General features: G+C 46.8%; 1 protein-coding gene across 1 annotated transcript in view; it reads left to right on the forward strand.

Annotated features, from left to right (window-relative positions):
- The window catches only part of SLC13A4 (solute carrier family 13 member 4), a 38,091-nt gene extending 19,453 nt beyond the window's left edge, over positions 1 to 18,638 (forward strand). The window contains exons 4-16 of the mRNA XM_057732730.1: positions 540 to 712; positions 1,148 to 1,202; positions 2,695 to 2,734; positions 3,539 to 3,616; positions 5,280 to 5,464; positions 7,622 to 7,741; positions 8,828 to 8,929; positions 9,260 to 9,361; positions 10,048 to 10,145; positions 10,364 to 10,488; positions 13,675 to 13,836; positions 15,122 to 15,259; positions 17,457 to 18,638. Of these exons, the coding sequence (XP_057588713.1) occupies positions 540 to 712; positions 1,148 to 1,202; positions 2,695 to 2,734; positions 3,539 to 3,616; positions 5,280 to 5,464; positions 7,622 to 7,741; positions 8,828 to 8,929; positions 9,260 to 9,361; positions 10,048 to 10,145; positions 10,364 to 10,488; positions 13,675 to 13,836; positions 15,122 to 15,259; positions 17,457 to 17,594 (1,516 nt within the window). The 3' untranslated portion in view covers positions 17,595 to 18,638. The remainder of the gene's footprint in view (positions 1 to 539; positions 713 to 1,147; positions 1,203 to 2,694; positions 2,735 to 3,538; positions 3,617 to 5,279; positions 5,465 to 7,621; positions 7,742 to 8,827; positions 8,930 to 9,259; positions 9,362 to 10,047; positions 10,146 to 10,363; positions 10,489 to 13,674; positions 13,837 to 15,121; positions 15,260 to 17,456) is intronic.
- Positions 18,639 to 20,116: the final 1,478 nt, after the last annotated feature.

Consider the following 20,116-nt stretch of genomic DNA (forward strand, 5'->3'; position numbering starts at 1 on the left):
ACAGAGTGAAATGGGACACAGCTGGGCCATTGGGGGCTATGCTTTCGACGTGTTGGTAGCGGGACACGTAGTGGGCAGAACCGTGAGCTTTGTCCGTTAATCTCTATTTGGTCGCTAATAACTGTGGTGGCAGCTGCAAAGCAAGGAATGTGATGCTACTCACAGACCTGCTGGCTGCAAGGGCCAAAAAACAATTCCTTTATACACAAAAAACAGACATCATCACCAAGCGAGTGTCCACAGAGATGACCTGTGATCCTACTACCAAAGCTATTCTTTGCTTAAGGGCTTTTTTTTTTTTTTTTTTTTGGCTAAGGCCACTAGCCCATGAAATGTGGTTCATTCATTTAACACATCTTTATCTCTGTGCCAAGCCCTGGGAGTACAGAGCTGAATGTATGACATAAAACCCCAACTTTCTGGATAAATGCCAGCACCCATGGGTTGGTAGGAGGCCCCGAGGGGGCGCTGTGAGGTCAGAAGCTGGGCCTGGGGAGGTGGGTGTGCTGGGATGCTCCCCCCGCCCCCCTGCCTTCCAGGTTGCTGCTCTGCTTCATGTGCTGCACCACGCTGCTGTCCATGTGGCTGTCCAACACGTCCACCACCGCCATGGTCATGCCCATTGTGGAAGCTGTGCTGCAGGAGCTGGTCAGTGCCGAGGAGGAGCAGCTCGTGGCCGGCAACTCCAGCGCCGAAGAGGCCGAGCCCATCAGTACAGTTTGCGGGAGTTCATCTCCCCTTTGCTCCTCCACCCTCCTCGCCTGACACTGCCCAGCTCAGGGCCGCCCCACCCCCACCCCCTCATCTGCGTCCCCCCCCTTCCCCGCCCTCTATCCTGTACCAGCCCTTGTAACCTGAAGCTTCCCTGTGACCTCCATTCCCAGCTCTTCCTTCCTGCCCCATTTACGGCAGCCACCACAGCTCCTTGCCCCCAGATGCTCAAGGATTACGACAAGACCCCAGGCCTACCTGTGTCCCTGAGTCTCGCTCTGCCTTCAGAGCAGAGGGAAGGGCAGTCATTAGACACCAGGCCCATCAGGAGGCTTTATGCCCTTGTTTCCTCATCCAGCCCCAGCTCAGAGCCCCTGCCCTTCAGAGTCAGGTCCAGACTCCACATGTCACTTTCTGCTTTCCTTTGCTACTGTAGATCTCGATGTAAACAACAGCCAACCTTCCCTGGAACTCATCTTTGTCAATGAAGAGTGAGTATATCTGCCCACCTCCCAGACAGAGCCCCCCTAGGGTCCATTCCAGAAGTCAGGAAAGAACTCAGAAACAGCTCTTCCAGCTGTATGGGCCAAGCTCACATCTCACCACACCACCAACTCCCCCGCCCCTATTTCCTCTCCGTACCCAGGAGCCGCTTGCCAAGATTCTGAGGGCAACTCCCTTAGCCACCGGGTATTGCAGGGCTGAGGGAAGAGGGAAAAAGACTACACTGAATCTGGGGGCAGTATATGGACTGCCCATACATCTACCAAGTAGAATTTCATCTAAATTGATGTCCCTCTTGGGAGAATAATATATTTAATTAATGAAAAAAGGTTCGCATTCAGATTCAGAGTCACTGGAGACTCTTAGAGAATCACAAAGTATTTTATAGATATTGGATGTGATCTTACTAGATTTGGTCTCATTGAATATGGCAAAGAAAAACTAGGTGGCAGGTAGGGGATTCGAGGACAGTTGGTGAGAAAGCCACGTGCTGATGAAAAGCAGCTTTTTAGAAAAGGAGAAATATGTCTCAAACACTCATGTGAGGTAGATTCATTAACAGCTGATTTCTTTTCGAGATCTGATATCAAAATGTGGTCTTCAAGGAATACTGTGATGAACAGCACATTTTGAAAGTTGCAATTGTACTAGAGCTCAGCTTTGCAATTTGCTCTTTTCATTCAAAAAAAAAAATGGAGAACTCACGTTGAGTGAAACCACTACGTGATGGGACAGACGCAGAGGGGTGCCATCAGCTTCTCTTCCTCCCTCCAGTCTCCAATCATAACCTACGGGACTTCCCTCCACACTCTGATGACACCTCAGGCAAATCCCATAGTCCTTCTGGTCCCTTTCAGACCTTAGAACAATCTCACTTTCAGATATTCGGCAACCTAGGCCAGACATATCAAAACTTCAATCTCTCATGCGAAGCTTCTCCCCAGTCCTCTCACACTCACACCCAAGCCCCCTTCAGCCCAGGTCTGCAGAATAAGAGGTAAAAGTGAGTGGGGAGATAGTTGCTTTTCTGTCACTCTTTCTCCACCTTCCTCTCCCCTCACCAACTCTCTCTGCTACTTCTGACTTCTCCAGGGTCAGGGTGGAGGCTTCAGGGAGCAGGAAAGATAAAGGGGCAAAAAGGGTCTTGGCTGGTGGTGCCTTTGGGAAGTTAGTAACCTCTCTCTGCCTAGTTTCCTATTCTGTAAATGCAGGTAGTGATACCTGCCCCAAGTGCTCAGCACCTAATAAGCACTCCAGGTTAGCTATTATTAGAAGTCTGTTTCCCTTCAGAGGAAACGCCCTGCGCGTCCCCACAAATCCTTACCACATCTCTAGAAGGTGAGATTCGTCCTCTTTGTAGCCTAGAACACCTGAGCCTAGAAGGGTCACTTATACCAGACACCGATGTGGGGAGAATTCCCATCTCATCAAATCTGGGCCACTGTTGTTTTTCCCACTTCCTTTGCTTTCTTCTTCCAGCACGTCAAATGCAGACTTCAGTTCTCTGATGCAGAACAAGGTATGGCCTTGGGTTTCTTCTGTGCTTTGAGATACTTGAAAGACCTCAAGATAAGTCAGGGACAGAGATGCCTGGCAACTTGTCAAGGGTCCAGCGGCCTTCTCTGATGTGAGGGTGCAGAGGTGCTCCCCTGAGCCTGGACGAGGCTTTGGGCAGTTCTGAGTCCCACCCCCAAGTACTGGGCTTAGCTTCACAAAGGACAGGTTAACCGTTCCTCATGGAAACCCAATATTCAGTCATCCACATATTCAAGAGCCATGGATTCACCCTTAGGATTCCTTTCGGGAGGGATTCATTTGCAAAAATCTTATTACAAAAAGGGGACAGGTTTATAGGGGAAAGCCAAGTTGCCTGCACACTCTACTCGGCCTCACCCCCTCCCCCAGGGCTGGTTTTACATCTCTTCTTATCTCAGTCCAAACTGTGGATAGGTTTTAATGGATGGGCTTTGATCAGTCTAATCTGTGGACTTGATTGTGTGTGATTTTTTCATTTTCTTTGTGTTAAAGAAAAATGAAGGGTTCTTTATTAGCTAACGAAGTTCTAGAAAGCCAAGCTCTCCTGTAAGGACAGAGCCATGTTTTTCCAAGTTTCAAAAGCCTCCTCAAATGCAGTGCTTGGCCCCAGCAAGATGGGAACCTGCGAAAAGGAGGCAGGCACAGTGGGGTGCTCTACTACCTGCTCACCCTGGCTCTGGTCTCGGAGTCCCACAGGGAGGAGGCGTGTGTGCCCCCGGGATGATCAGGTAGCTTCTCCAGGCCCCACATCCTCCTCCTGATAGTGTGATGGTCTGTGTCCTGACAGAACCTGAATGGTGTGCCCACAATCACCAACTCCGCCAGAACAGCAAGCCACCAGGGCAAGAAGCAGCACCCATCCCAGGTAATGGAATTGCACCTCCTGATCCTGTTTCTTCCATGTAGTGCCTTGAGTTTCCGCAGGGGCACTGCTCGTGAGGCTGTGAGGGCGTCAGGCTAGTGGGCTGTCACCAGGCACACTTCACCCACATGTGTGTCTGGCCTGCATGTACCATGGAGATAAGATATCCCACTCGCTGTTAACTTCAGCAAGTCATTCCACTGTCCGAGCCCCAGTTTCTTCGGCTATAAAAATTGAGGCTTGGTCTAGATCAGAGGTGTTAAAACTACTCCTCAAAGGTGCTTCAGGGGCATTGCAAATATTTTTTTCGAGTATCCTGAGATTTTAAGACAACTGCTTTTTCTGTTCCCTGATTTTCCTGGTGCTTTATCACTGAGACAAAATGCAGAAGTAAAATGGATGTCGAAGCTGATGTAGAATTGCAACTGTTATTTAGAATCCTTGATTTCAAATGTGTGTGTTCATCAAAATCATCTCAATTATATAGCATCCACACCATCATAAACAAATGCCAGCATTTATTAAATACCAAGCACTGTGCTGAACATTTGCTCTCTAGTCTTGGCTCAATGAGGTAGCAACTTTAAACTCCATTTTGACAGAGACACAGAGAGATGAAATCAGGTATTCAAGGCTTCAGAGCTAGTGAGAAGAGAACCTCAATTCAAATCCAAGTCCCCTGAACCTATGTGTATACTTTCAGTTAAAAAATAGATGTATGCCCATTAAATGCTACATTTCTGTTTTCTCTATTGGAGGTCCATGTAAATTTTCATTAGGAGAAAAGATCGTGGAAAACCACTGGACCAGAGAATCTCTGAGGTCTCCTCCAGCTCTTACAATCAATGAATCTTTCAGGAAAATGTGGAGGGGTCCAGCCTTTTCCTGGGTCCTCCTAGGAAGATGGTTTCCCTATGCCCTGGCCAGCTGACATTACACCAGGCTACTCCTAGTCTAACGATTTGAGGACAGGCCTGGCAGGACAGAGGGGCACGTGCTTCTTTAGTCCACAGTTGAGACCAGAGGTCAGCAACTTCTGACCCTGAAAGGCCAGCCCATTGACCACGCAGGGCCTGAGAGAACCATGGAGAGGCTGAGGTTTGTACGCAAGGGAGAGGGGGAAGAGGGGAGGAAAAGCCAGTAGGCAAGAAGGGAAAAAGTGAGAAAGAAGGGAGGAGAGAATCACACACTTCGACTCTCCACCCAGTGAAAGCTGGACTCTTTCTATAAGGCAAAGCTTATTGTTTTTAGTCATCTCCCAATCAGGACTATATTCTAACATGTAGAATAACCACCTTCTGTTTGGTATTTAAACACCAAGTGGAGAGGAGCCAGTTTTACCGGAATTCAAGTAAAAAACAGAACTGTTAATATTCGTGACAACAAACGTAATAACAGCTTACCATTTGTTAAATGCCAGGAAGTGTTCCGAGTGCTTTCTATTTACTCTTTACAACAATCTGGCAGAGAAAATAGGATTTTCCCCATTTTACAGAAGAAGAAACTACAGCTCAGATGGGGTTGCCCAAGTTGGTAAGGGACTGGGACTTATCTGACACCCAAGCTCAAAACGTTTTCACTGCACAGTGGTGCCCCTGTTTTTCATGCTTTGTGTGCCAGACAGCCCAAGTTGAGTTGGAGAAATTCACTGATTTTTCTTTGATAGGAAAAGCCACCAGTCCTGACCCCTGGACCCAGGAACCAGGAACTCAAAAGAAAGTACAAGTCCCAGCACGACCAGATGATCTGCAAGTGCCTCTCTCTGAGCATCTCTTATGCTGCCACCATTGGGGGCCTGACTACCATCATTGGCACCTCCACCAGCCTCATTTTCTTGGAACACTTCAACAAGTAAGTAATTCACTTGGTCAACAAACATTTACAAACCACCCACCGTGGGTCAGGAACAGAACCAGGTGCTAAGGGTATGGCAGAGAGTGGAACCAGGGCAGTTTCTGTACCAAGAGGGAAAACAGATGATCAAGTCATTACAGTTAAATGTGACAAGAATGGCGAGATTCTTCTGGGGGAGCCCTGCTGGGGGAGCCCACCCAGTTTAGAGGGAGGAAATGCCTCCCCAGAGAGGCGATGATGAAAGTGGAGGCCTGGAGCTCGAGCCAGAGTTGACTAGAGGAAGGGAGATCTCCCAGACAAAGAAAACAGTGTAGGAGGCTCAGAGGCAAGAGAGCAGAGCACATAAAAGAAAATGACAGAGGGCAAAAGGAGGCCAGGGAGGCGGACACGCAGATCACAGAGGGCCTCGCAGGGCCCACTAAGGAAATCGGACTTCATCCGACAGGCTGTGAGAAGCCTTTGAAGAATTTTAGGCAGGGAGTGAGGTGATCATATTTACAGTTTTGAAAACTCTTTCTGGATTTTAGAAATGGACAATGGTTTTGAAAGGAAAAGGCAGGCAGCAGGAGGCCAGTCCAGGACGCTGTTTAGAAGCCCAGCAGAGTGCTGACAGTGGCCTGGGTAACAGTGGGAGGAGCAATGGCTGCATCCGAGTGAGACCCGACCGGCCTGAGCAGGACTAGGAACAGCCTGTGAGAGGAAAAGCCCAAGTGTCATTGTCAGGCTCAGGGCTTCAGCAGCTGGGAAAACAGAGTTGCCCTTGACCTAAATGAGGGGAAAGATGAGGAAATGTTGATATAGAGGTTGAGATGGCCAGGTGGACACAGCTCTGAATCTCAAGAGACATTTTTAGGCTAAAGGCATAGATTTGGAGTTGGTGGCCTGCAGAGCTGTCTTCATGGAAAGCAACCAGTGCGGTCCCCCAGGTCACGGTGCTCAGAAGGGTCCCATGTATGGCTTAATGCTTTGCTGTCAGTGAACAAGTGGCCCTACATTTGCATTTTGCACTGGACTCCCAAAATAGATGGTAGCTGGTCCTTGTGGCTTGCATGTGGAAATTGAAGCCGTAGGAGTAACAGAGATCACTCAGGGAGAACATGAAGAGTAAGTAGAGCAGGGGGCATAAATATTAAGCACATTTAAAGTAGACTACAAAAGAGAGAATAAAACAGTATCAGACAAGGAAGAGGAAAATCTGGTGTCATTCTACCCAAGGGAAGAAAGTGGTTCATATTGTTTAAAGTTGCTGAATGATCAAGCAAAGTAAGGACAAAAATGTATCCATTAGATTCAGTGATAAGGAAGTTCCTGGTGACGTAGGCAAGAACAATTCCGTCAAGTGATTGGAAAAGAAGCCAAATTTCAATAGGTTGAAGAGTAAGATGGAGGTGAGGAAATGCAGAGTTGGCTGTGAAGGGAAGGAGAAATATGGGGTGACAATAGGGGGTTGATAGGGTCAAGAAGGGGTTTCTAAGATGAAAAACATTTAAATGCTGCTAGGAATGAGTCAGATGAGGGTAATAAAAGATTTGGGAGAGAGAGGATTGACAAACAGAGTGATGGCACTGAGGAAACAAGAGGGGAGGGGATTCAGAGCAGGGAGAGAAGAAACTGATCATGGACAGGGGAAGAAACATGGTTCATTTTAGCAGGAAAGGGAAGGAAAGAAGGAAGGAAAAAAGATGTGAGAGGAGGAAGGATCAATCGAAGTTTAAGACCTAATTCCCCAGGCTCTGAGCTCCTCACACCATAGTACTCTGCCCAGGCTCTGAGTTTCTGTGCTTTAGTTTCTGGTTCACTTTGTGGTTAGGCCAATTCATATTCCTTTAGTCTATTTCTTGGGTGGTAAACTTATCAGAAACTTTACATAAATTAAGAGCAAACAGATCCAGAGTGATTCTCCTGAGAACAAAGTATATACCCTTCAGTGCTATCAATTTTGGTTGCCTGGATGCTTTTTTTTTTTTTTTTCAGCTTATTTCATAATTCTTGGCACAGTTGCAGCTGTCAAGTGAGTTCTAGATAATGTTTTACTGTATTTTTACTATTAGCTCTGCTCTATGTCTTCTTAAGGACCGTTTAGCTTATTACCCCCAAAATACCACATAGACATATACCCTTCTCTAATCACTGACCTGGTTCTTTCCCCTCCAGCCAGTATCCAGCTGCAGAGGTGGTCAACTTCGGCACCTGGTTCCTCTTCAGCTTCCCCATCTCCCTCATCATGCTGGTGGTCAGCTGGTTCTGGATGCATTGGCTGTTCCTGGGCTGCAAGTGAGTCCCAGGGCCCTGCCAGCAAACCTCTGCTGCCCATCAGGGCCATGGTCCAAGCCCTGGAGGGTGCCACTCAACAGGGAGCTGGCAAGTAACCACCGAGGATGCCCGGAGGGGAATGCAGTGGACTAGATGAGCAGCCAGGCAGCACGTCTATTAGACTCTCTAAACACGCATGGGCTCTGCACTTCGCTATGAGCTCTACAATGAAATGTTCTTAATTTCAACTAACTGGCTAGAGGAAGTGCTGGATTCATAAAAACTCTGAATTGGAAAGTGTTTAATGTAGTTTCATATGGAGTAATTTGAACTAATTTCTAAAGAAATGACACTAAGTAGATGTTGCCTTAGGCTTAATTTTATAGACGAGTGATTTATACTTAGCTTTATGAAATACGTGCACATCCCTCAAAATAATATTAAACATTCCTCTTGCAATATTATTTCTAATATTAACCTGCTTAGCCAGCCTTTTTTTCATTACAATGTTTACTCCAAATTTGATCAGCTTCAAACACATAAAGGGAAGATGTATATGATGTTTTGCTATTAGTCCAGGGGAACCCAAGATTCCCATTGCTCAGGGAATGGTCTCTGAGCTTTTTTTTTTTTTAATAACTCAGAGACAATTGTCAAATCAACAACTTCTATGCCTCCAGTGTTGCTAACTGAAACACCCACTTTCACAATGGACAACCCTTATCTCTAGACAGATACACACACACACACCTATGTGTGTGTGAAACACACAAATATGTAAGCATCTACTCACGTATGGCACATCAGAGTGATTCTCACTTACACAAAGGATGAACGTGTAGAAAACAACCCCACATAAGTATACTTGCACGAGTCCACAAGACATGACTTCACACTGCCATAACAGAGATACACCCGAAAGGCTAAGGAGAAGACTGACGAGAGGCTGTGTAACTTGGCAGATCAAGTCGTAGGATGGGGGGGGCAAGTGGAGAGAAGAGACAACACAGCCAGCCAGCCAGTAGTTTAGTACTTGCTTAAGACTTGTTCTCCTCTGGGCCTCAGATGTGTGCTTGCTTTATTCTCTTCCTCATTATCCTGTCTCAGTTTTAAAGAGACCTGCTCTCTGAGTAAGAAGAAGAAGACCAAAAGGGAAGAGTTATCAGAGAAGAGGATCCAAGAGGAATATGAAAAGCTGGGAGCGATTACGTAAGAATCAGCCCTTCACCCTCTCTTTCCCCAGGAGAAAGCACGGCAGGGAAAGTGTGCACAGAAGCAGCTTTGCTCTCAGCAGTCCCCTGAGCTGGGGGAATTTTCCTCAAGTACGAATCCAGGCATTTAATGCCGAAGTCAAGCTGGCCCAGACTCTAGGGGCTGCTCTTCCCCTTTGCTGTATTCCAAGTCCAAGTGGTTAAGCAGTAACTGCGTTTTAGGTCTCCCGTATTGGAGCTCTGAATACAGGAGCATCCCAAAGTAAAGTGAGACAGCTAACAGAAATTCCCCAGCTCCTGGCATGGGTCTTTCTGTTTTATCTTACAGCTACCCAGAAATGGTGACTGGATTTTTCTTCATCCTGATGACGGTGCTGTGGTTTACTCGGGAGCCTGGCTTTGTTCCTGGTTGGGATTCCTTCTTTGAAAAGTAAATGATATTGTCTCTGAAAGCAAACCCCTCACCCAAACCTTACAGGCAGTACCCACTAGTGTCCCCTCCTAGACTCTTAGGGATAGTCATGAACCCAGGAAGAACTTTGTTCCCTTGAATATCCCCCCTTTGTAGGGAAGCTGCAGTGTGGAGTCAGGAAGAAAAGTCTTTGGGGTCTGAGTCCAGGGTTGGAATCAAGAGCTGCCACTTACCATCCACATGACCTCGGTCTGGTTACTTACACTCTTGGAACTCTCATCAGTTGTTATGAGAGTTGAAGGAGAAAATGTCTGTAAAGTGAAACACCACCTATAAAGACTATGGTCACAGTGGCCAAGGCCTGTCCCACCCCTGCATATTCCCAAGGGCCAGGGAAGCTCTCGGTGCCAACTTGCGACCCTCCCAGGAAAGAGAACTCATCAACTCCTGACCACTCCCTCTAATAGGTCCATGAATTCACACTAAGACACCTACCTTAGCCAGCCCCTGCCTCCAGACATTAACCATTGTCCATTAAATCCACCACTGGACAGCACGGCAGCAACTGGCAAGAAGGAAGGTTGACGGCCCCTCTGGACTAGGCCCTCAAGAGAGGCACTGTGTTCAGACAGGCTGTCCTGAGACACGGTGCCACCCCTGTTCTTCCTGACCCTCCTCCCCAGCTCTGCTTGTGTCTTTGCCAGGAAGGGCTATCGCACTGACGCCACAGTCTCTGTCTTCCTTGGCTTCCTTCTCTTCCTGATTCCAGCGAAGAAGCCTTGCTTCAGGAAAAAGAAAGATGGTGAGAGGAGTTCAAGGGAAGAAGTTGGGGCTGGCTCTGGTCAAATAATGGTCCAAGTCAGAATTTTGGGAAGGAGCCTTACCAAAGCCCTTCTGACTCCTCCCAAAATAGCAGGGTATCCTCCCAAGTCCTCTGGTTCATCAATTGGGCCCCTGTCTCCACGAACCACACCCATTAGGGTTCATCTGTCTCTGCTTCCCTGTCTACCTGTGATCCAGGGGAGGACCGAGAGCCCTCACTAGGGACGGAGCCCATTATCACATGGAAGGACTTCCAGAAGACCATGCCCTGGGAGATTGTCATTCTGGTGGGAGGAGGCTATGCTCTGGCTTCTGGTAGCAAGGTAACCCTTGAATCTGTTCTTATTGGGCCAAATATTTTTCCAGCCGTTTTATCAAATGAGTCACTATGGTTCTGGGAGGGAAGATTCAAAAGCGCTGAGAGGTGAAAGTTCACCCAAGTCACTGGGAAGGGAAGCAGTACAGCCAGGAATGGACAACCTGTCCCACCGTGAGCTTCTAAGCTGGCACTACTGGGAAGAGTTACACACCACTGAGCCAGAGTCACGGCACACAGGCAATGACACCTCATTTACGGGCCCACACTGCTGCAAGCAAAAGATATGTTGGGCTTTCTAGCCATCTCCTTCTGGGGTTCTGACAGTGATGGTAAGTGTAAGATATAAGGGCCCAGAGATGCTCCAAACTGACCCACAGCAAACTGTCCTTCAGTCCGTTCTTATGCATATATTGAGGCCCTTTGGAGAATGTATGCTAAAGTAGATGTAAATGCCCCGATTTCCTGACTGGGAGGATTTGGGATGAGATCTTTTAAAGGGGGCTGGTAGGAAATTGATTTTCCTAGATTGTCACCCCTTCCTGAAATAAACCACCCTAAGAATCAATCAGGTTAAGGTTCTCACTGTTTTCTTCCTCTATCTTTTCTATAAACATTAACCCATTCTAAATTTGGCTCACTTTTGATTGCCCATTCGCTATGGGCTTAAATGCTCTCTGCATCAGTAAGAAGGTCACAGAATCCTCCCCTTGGAAGGAAACGTGGAGGACACTGAGTCCCATCTCCTACCCCAAGAGAGATTTCACTCCATGACACCTCCAGTGACAGGGCAAGCCCTGCACAGCCAAGAATAGTTGTTCTTTACTTTCAGTTCAGGTCTTCTGGATGTCTTCCACTCTTTATTCTGGCTTTCTTCTCAGGAACCCTCTCCTCAGTAATAATTATTAAAACAATAAAGACAGTTATTAGGTCCCCCGAGATCATTTTTTCTTCCAACTAAAACTCCCTAGTTCCTTTAACCATTCCTCACAGGAGTAGTGACCCCTTACCCTGCTGGTCTCTCCATAGGACTCGCTACACTTTGCCTTTGGTCAAACACAGTCCAGGGGTGCTCAGTCTACTGCAGAGTAGAGCAGTTAATTAGCCAAGCCCCATCCTGTATTTTTATGGAAGCTTTCACAAGGCGTCATTGGCACGCATGTCAATGTTTATATTGAAACTGCAGTCAACTAAAACGCTTCATTCTTTTCATTGTTAGCCAGTATTAAGCTTCAAGTCCTTCAACAAATCCTGTATATATGTTTTCAATATTTCTGATTCCAAGTTCAAAATATCATATTTATCTTTGTTGAATTTCAGTGGTTAGTTTTGGCCTCTGAGCCCAACCTGGTAAGATTTTTTTTTTTAACCAAAATTGTGCATGTATAGTTGATATAGCTGTAAAATCTACTGACGCTACTACTTTAATAATACAAGTCAGGTACAATTCCTACTGAATTTGAAACAATTTCCGTCTTAACATTAGTGAGGAAAATTCAATAAAAAATGTTTTCATACCAAGGGTTTCAAAAAATTAAGGTTTCCTTTGTTGTGTTTTTTTCCTAAGTCTGCAGTCTAATTTATCAGTTAATTTCAAATTATAGTATAAACTAGTTCTTCCAAAAAAAAAAAAAAAAAACGCCATTAAGTTATTTCATTTTACTTACAAGTACAATTTGGATAACATGATAAATAAAACTCCGTTTCTTTATAAAACATACTGTTTCCACTCAGCTACTACTCTCCCTCCCCTGGCTTTCTCCAGTGAGTAAAGTTTAACGTGTCACAAGAGGTAACAATTACAGAGTTCCTGCAGGCCTCAAGGCTCTGCACCCACCCTTAACTGAGGTAGTCCCCACACACTGGATTTACAGCTCTCAGTCAGCTGAGAAAAAGGGAAGTGCTCCAAGATAAAAATGGCTACATCAGAGGATTCTGAAGCCCTTTGGTCATCAGTTGTCTCTGAGCATCCACGAAGTGGCCAGGGTGCTACAGAGATCAAATGAGCTTTTGATGAACTTGGAAAAGAGGAGAAAGGGTGGCCTGCTGATAATGTAGTGAGGCTGTCTTTAACCGTAAAACATGAGGGGGGCTTACAGCTTGAGGAATCATAGAATGTCTCACCCCGGTTTCTGCCCTACTCCCCATTTCTTTATTGCATTTGTGGTCTGGAGGGTAAACAGGAAAATTCAGAGCTCGTCAACCAGAGAAGGGAGAGGAGGGAGGGTGGGAGAGATGGACCATGCATGTGGCCACCTGGGTTTTTTTTAGGAACATAAACTCAGTTGTGCCCTTCACTTTCGGAGGAGGGGAAGCCTTCACCATTGGCAGATGAACATCTTCCAACCAAACGAATTATTCCAAGTGGAATATTCATTTATTTGAGTAGATGTGTAGAAGTGCTGCTAATGGAAAAGGTTCGAGCGTGGCAATATGCCTTTATAGCGTGCTGTCAGAAAGTATGGGCAGATGATGGATCCTGATGCCAGGCATGATGAGACTTGAACCCAGCACAGGTTGAGACTGAATGACTGTTTCTGGGCCAGTGAGGTGGCATCTTCCCCACTACATGGGAATAGACCTGCAATCCCTCTCTCCTTCATTACTCATGTAAAACTTCTAATGTTCAGCCCTGCCGACTCACGCCCCCAAAATCAGAGGAAAGGTTACTATCCAAAGAGGTTGATAATTTTTTCCCTTTCACAGGTGGTAAGAGAAATAGATTTCAAAAGCAGGTTTAAGGATTATACCTGGCAATCCATGTAAAGGGCACTGTTGATTGAATGCAGTATGAGACTCTCAAGAGGCTGCAGAAAGAGTAACGAGTTTGAAGTTCAGGGGCCAGTCGCCCCCAAAGATCTCCAATCCCTGCCAGTCATCTCAGTGCTAAGGAGGATCACAGCAAGCAGCGTGGGTGGCTCTCCACACCCTGTGATGCTGACTGACCAGGAGGCCCTAAGATTGAACGTTGTACAATCATTAAAAGAAGAATTTGCTGGGCTTCAAAGTGATCTAATCATAAAAAATGAGGAATGCCTATGGGTCTGGTCTGCCTAAAAACAGGGGGGCAAACTGGATGGCTCCTGATGGTCCCTTCCAGCCACCTGCCATCCCTGACCTTTTGGAGGCTAAGAAATCCGCTGGGAATGGCCTTTCCCACTTTCTTCTCACTGCATCACTTTGTTCCCTGCAGAGCTCTGGCCTCTCCACGTGGATTGGGCACCAGATGTTGTCTCTGAGTAGCCTCCCACCGTGGGCTGTCACCCTCCTGGCGTGCATCCTGGTGTCCATTGTCACAGAGTTTGTGAGCAACCCGGCCACCATCACCATCTTCCTGCCCATCCTGTGCAGCCTGGTGAGTAGAGCAGGGCTCCCAGATGTCCAGACAGGCTGCCCCAGAAATGGACAGGGGCAGGCCCGGGCCCAGGGGCAGTTCTGTGGCTGGACTCTCTCTTCTGGTCATTGCCACAGCCCTCACTGATTGGTGTTCGAGTCATAGTTTGAAAAATAAAGTCTATTTCAAACAGTAACTGATACGTAAATAGACAATTAATAATAGCAAGAGCTCTAGAAACCCTTTTCCAAAAGACTAGGCTTAGTTTAGGGGCAGCCCTGAATGGAAACAAGAATGGACAAGATAACCTTAAATCCCTAGGATTCTAATTCCCCACAATCATCATCAACCTTTCTCCCCTGAGATGAGACCTAACAGGAGGGCGGGAGAAACAGCTACAGAAAATGGAGGTAAAACGCTCCCAGAAGTACCCTCTGCTGCAGAGACCAAAACCACAGCTCTGTCGTCACCGCCTCCACCCAGCTTCTCTGTCCAGGAGATTCTGAGAATCATGGGCAATGCCAGCCTCATTCCACGGTCTCAGAACCGTTTGTGATTAATGGAATAGGGGCGGGAGCAACTGCCAAGTCTCAGCCTGGTTAAGCATCCCCAAAGGTAATCCCCAGACAGAATGCTGCATCTGCCCCATCCTATGAGGCGGAACCTAAAAAGTGAAGGCTCCTCCTCATCGCCAACAATATAACAGCCTCCTGCTCCTTCTAACCCCAACTCCTCCCAGCCACTCTGCTCATTGCTCAGATGTCTCCCTCCGACTCTCCCTTCCATCATCCTGCCTGTGTGAGCCCGGGAATGCACTTAGTTACAACTTGGCAACACTGAGGGTAAGACCACAGGTTCAGGTCCCATGTAAGGCAATTATCTTACCTACAAAAAAAAAAAACCCAAAAAAACCCCCCAAAACAAAAAAACCTTAGTTCTGCACCCCAAGGCCAAGAGATGCTTCCTTCAATCAAAGCAGCTTATTCATGAGACATGTGTCTGAAGAATTCCTCAGCTGAAATTTAAAAACTACTCCCTTGGACCAGCACCAAGAAATGAAACATCCCTTCTAGGATGTAACTCAGAGCCCGTGTTTCCATGGGAAGTGAGTGAGTGGCAGGAGCCCATCTGAGTAGACCGGCACTGCGTGCTTTTGAGGTTGTGATTTAAACACCCCTGGCACATGGTGTCCAGCCATGGTTAGCCAACACCAAGCCATCATTTCAAGCACATTCATGATGGTAAGCATGGGAAATGCAAGTCTAACCTCAACGCTAACGCGCCTGTGAATTCTCTCTTCTCCTAGTCCGAAACGCTGCACATAAATCCACTCTACACCCTGATCCCAGTCACCATGTGCATCTCCTTTGCAGTGATGCTGCCTGTGGGCAACCCCCCCAACGCCATCGTCTTCAGCTATGGGCACTGCCAGATTAAAGACATGGTGAGTCATCGGTGTCCTCCTCCTGCCAGGCCCACCTGCCATGAGGACATGGGTGACTGGCCCTGCAGCCTTCCCCTAAAATTTATTATTTTGTAAGTGGTGTCCTTGACCTGTCATAGCTCAATCTGGTGTGGCAGAAAGAATGGTCCTGGTAAAAGGCTTCTGTATGGTCCACAAGCACCAAGAATAGCAAAAATGTCCTCTCCCCACACCTAATCTAGGAAACAGTGGGAATGTGGACAGAAAAAGCTGGGACAGACACAAGCTGTGACCCAGTTCCAGAAGGTGAGAGCTTGTTCTAGGCTTTGCCGCAGATTCTTCATTGGACCCTGGGGATATCCACTCAAAGAGTTGCTAGTTTACTCATAGGTTAAGTACGAAACACTATATGAACCCAGGGTGAAAGAGATTTTGTAAGAACAGGATCCTTCCGTTCAACTCTCTCCCCCAAGCAAGAAACCCCCAAGCAACAACTATAAAATGAAGCACCCACAGCTCATTTCTTAGTTTTCAGGGAGGCCCATGAAAGACAGCTTTAAGGGGACATTTTGCCGCTGATTTTTGTGTGGGGTACATCCACCTCCACCCCTCAACCTATGCTCACTGCTGTGCTTAATACTCACGGCTGACAGGGAGGGAGGAGAAAGCTAATACAGGTAACTGGGCCAGGCTGACTGAAAGGGGGCCTGTTCACCCTTGCTGAGGGCCTATTTTTCACTCAAATGAAAACTTGACATCAGCAGCCCTGTAAATATCAAATGAAGAAAAGGAAAAAAGAGCTTCAGGCCGGCAGCAGATACTCAAAACATTTCTACTTTCAAACTGCTCACCTGAGTCATCTGAATTACTTCAGGGAGGGGGGTTACAGCCACCCCTCTGTCCCCCTCAGATCTTACTGCACAACCCTGTCTGCTCCTACTGAGCTCTGCCCAGATTCTTCTCTCCCTGCACCCACCCCCACCCCCCAGCCCCTCTGTCGTGTGCTCCTACCACTCACCCCAGCCTTCTACCCTGGAATCAAGTGATCAGAGACAGTCATTTCTAAAGACACCGGATGACAAGCAGTGAGCCAGTCCTGGGTTCTATTCCCAGCCTGGGCACCAACTCAAGACTTCACTTTCCTCATCTGCTAAGTGAGGATGTTCAAACTAGATGCTCTATGTGGTCCCTTTCAGCTCTTAGAGAACTTAATTTAGCTCCTTTAGAACTTGCCTCCTCTCACCTGCTAGGAAACATGGGCAGTTCTCCACGCCAAAAGGCCCAGGAGGCCAGGATGATTAATAAGTCCAGGGCTTGGGTCAGAAGGCAAAGGGCGACACATCTAGTCATGTGCTTGGAACAATTTCCTAGCATTCATTTTTCCCTTACACTTTCCCAACTAAGTCCCGGCTAGTGGACTTGTGGTGACACACTGTATACTTGGTCATCACCTGGCAGGATGCCAGCCGTCCTCACTGTACACTTTTCCAAATGGCCCTGGCTCTTCCATCCTGTCATCCTGCACTCCCCCCCTTCCACCTGAGAGTGTCAATGCCATGACAGAAATGGAAGGGTCAGAGAAGTGGAGGTGACATTCCCTCAGGAGGAAGCAGCAAGGGCCCCATGCCAGCCAGGGCATCTGTGTCGCCTTCCTGTGGGAGGGCTGGTGGAGGCAGCTGACCTGTTGCCCCAGGTGAACCCAAGGTACACTACTTCCATGAGCTGTTCCTTGGGGGGAAAAGGTAACAGTCATAGAATATAGGCTGTCCTACAAGTCACGTGTCAGCACTTTCAAGGGTCTGAGAGGTTCCTGCTTTAACAAGCTCTATTTAATCTTGAGGAACACATTTCCCTATCATGTAGTTGCAGAGCCCTTTCTTTGTGTAACTTAACATTTCAAGATTTGGTGTTCCAAGTACATATCTACTAGGCCTCCATGTAATAGTGAGAGTGCTACAAACATAGAGAAGATTCTAACGGCCATCTCCCAGCCCCACGCCCTCCCTGCTCTCCTGCCCTCTACAGTCGTGTGTGCCCTACAAGGCACCCCTAGAGCACCCCAGGCAGTGACTGGAACAAATCAGGGCCACGCAGGCGGGCTGTGATCACATCAGGGGCGAGGCTCAGGCAGGGGGCGCAGGTGGGGAGCAGCTGGGGATCTGCACTGCTGTCGGCTCACAGTGACTCGGGTCTGTGTGTCTTGCTTTGTCTCCTGCAGGTGAAAGCCGGTCTAGGGGTCAATGTCATTGGCCTGGTGATAGTGATGGTAGCCATCAATACATGGGGAATAAGCCTCTTCCATCTGGACACTTTTCCCTCCTGGGCTAAGGTCAGTAACATCTCTGACCAAGCCTAACACACGTGGGCAAATGGCCCAACCAGAGGAGCTGCCAGCACTCAGCAGAATCTGACCAACAGACCAAGAAAACCACCAGCAGCGCACAACCCTCCCCCCCAGACGATTCCGCCATCTAGCACCTCCAGTGAAGCACAGGGAGCCTCCAACAACCACACACACAAGCGCAGATGTTAGTGTCTTCTGCTCTGCCCTCCTTCCTTAGCACCATAGCTCAAGGAAACCTAAAATCGTTCTCACTTCCTCGTATCTAGCCTCTGCAGTCAGCTCTTTCTGAAGACAGGAAGAGACAAAAGCCTATCAGTGCTGCCCCTCAGAGGCTAAGCCTCACAAACTGACGAATCTCACTGGGTCTGATGTTTTTCTTCATTTTTTAATCCCTTTTAGGAGTAGAAGGAGAAATCCAAATCATCCTACCTATGCACAGAGAGTGAAACTGGTGACATCTCCTCTTTGGGGGAAAATCTCACCCAGAACTTGAGACCTAATGTCGGCTCCTTTCTCTTAAGAGTTTCTATCCTAAGTTCTCTCCACAAAAAGGCAGTTCTTAGTAAGACCTCTTTGTGGCAATCAGTACTCTTTTATCACTACTCTGATTCCCTTTTAAGCGTCTCTCTTCAATGGCTTCTCTATACCTTGGTACCAAATTCCTGTAAAGAAATAGTGTCCCCTTCAGAAAGAGGCTGCTGCTGTTCTGTCAAAGAAAAAGGAAGCAGAGAAAGAAGACACATTGAGATTAGTGTCTTTCTCTTCACTCATCACTAACCATCAATACCACTATGCTGGTTAAGTGTTGGGAGGGAAAAAAAACGTTCATACCTGTCTTATTAAAGGAGGTCGAAACTGTGATTAAGACCACAGCATTAATAATGATATTGGACGGGCTTTCTTCTGGAGGTAATGAGTAGTTCGTCCCTGAGAAGACAAGCACAGAAAAGTCCAAACACATCAGTCACTTTCTACCAGTTAATGAGCCCCTTGAGGGGAGGGGAGATGTCTTATGTCTCAAAGTCCCCAGCAACCTATACAATATAGTAAACTGTACCTGCTCAATAAATGTTTCCCTTGAGAAAAATCACTTTGGAAATCCGGGCCTCCTTCTTCCTCCTGAACTACACCCTTTCACCCCATGACAGAGATCCTTGCTATAGGACTGGATGTAGCTCTCAATCCCTCTGGTTTTTAGGCATTATGCATTTCTGGTTTCTACCATCAGTTACTTGTTAAATACATCTTCTGGGAAAAGGAGGACCCCAGAGTTACTGCACTGCTTGAACTGACTTTAAGTTACTATTGATAGCACATGCAGTTTTCCCACAATAATTTACCAATAAAGTCACCCCCTCGGTTTATCAAGTATCTGTGAGTTATAAAGTTTCTTTCGTGCCAAACTCGCACCAGGTTTAACCAGGAATATTACTGCTTCTGCCAATTAGCTTAAGCCAAATTATCTGGCCACTTATAAAAGTGAATGGGCCCAAATGAAATACCAATATTAGGTACACTACTGCTGGTTTGCCGAAGCAGGCATCACTACAGTCACGTTGCTTTAAAATATTCAGAAGAGTCAGGACGTCACTCCTATTGTCAGGGTAGCCAAATCCTCGAATGTCTGACCCATTAGAGAACTTACACACCAAGCCTCTAAGTCAGACAATAAGACAAAGGCACAGATAAGCAATACACTTCTGGGACTGTAAATAAGTACATGGAGGAAGAAAAGTTGACTTAGAATTAACTTAGAATGATTGGCCCCTGTTCTGTTATTTGAGACCATGACTCGCTCCAAAAGGGAGAGCAGTGGAGCCCCCCTGCAGCTGCTGCCAGGTCCGCCAGGCAGCTAATACACTCAACAGCCAGTTCAGAAGGGGTGTTTATTTCCGTCTGATCAGTAGACCAAACAGCACTGTTTTTCCCCCAGAGATTCAAGCCAAACAAGCTTGCTCATTCCATATATGACTAACAAATGTCAGCTATGACTAACAACTCCTTGTCTTCTAAAATCACTCTGCTGTTGGACAGGAACTAATAGCTGTATTTAGTAGTCTTGTCTCTTGCAAATATATTAAACTTTTATTTTGTCATATCACAACTCTACATGGGCTTTAAAGCTATAAATCATCATCTTATACCAGCTCATTTTATAGATGATGAAACTGAGAAACAAAGACATTAAGTAGAGTTGCATCTTATTCTCAATTATACATCAAATTCGCTTAAAGTTGTCTTTGAAATTCCTTTAAGTTACCCATGAAGTACAGGGTATACCATCTTTTATGTTAGTATTTACATGAAATGAAGACTCACATGCCATCTTAGTACATAAAAAATAGCTAGTTTTTCCTCCATTGTCAAAATAGATCACCATTTATTTAGCTGAAACCAAATACAATTGGTGGCTTCACATTTAGGACTCTGTTTGAAAAATACACCTAAACACTAGAATCACCCTGATGCGAGATAACCAAACCACTAAGACAAAGGGAACTGACAGCACCTGGGGGCACAGGAAGCTGTCCTGG

Source organism: Hippopotamus amphibius, chromosome 4, assembly GCF_030028045.1.
Source record: "Hippopotamus amphibius kiboko isolate mHipAmp2 chromosome 4, mHipAmp2.hap2, whole genome shotgun sequence".
Classification (NCBI taxonomy): domain Eukaryota; kingdom Metazoa; phylum Chordata; class Mammalia; order Artiodactyla; family Hippopotamidae; genus Hippopotamus; species Hippopotamus amphibius.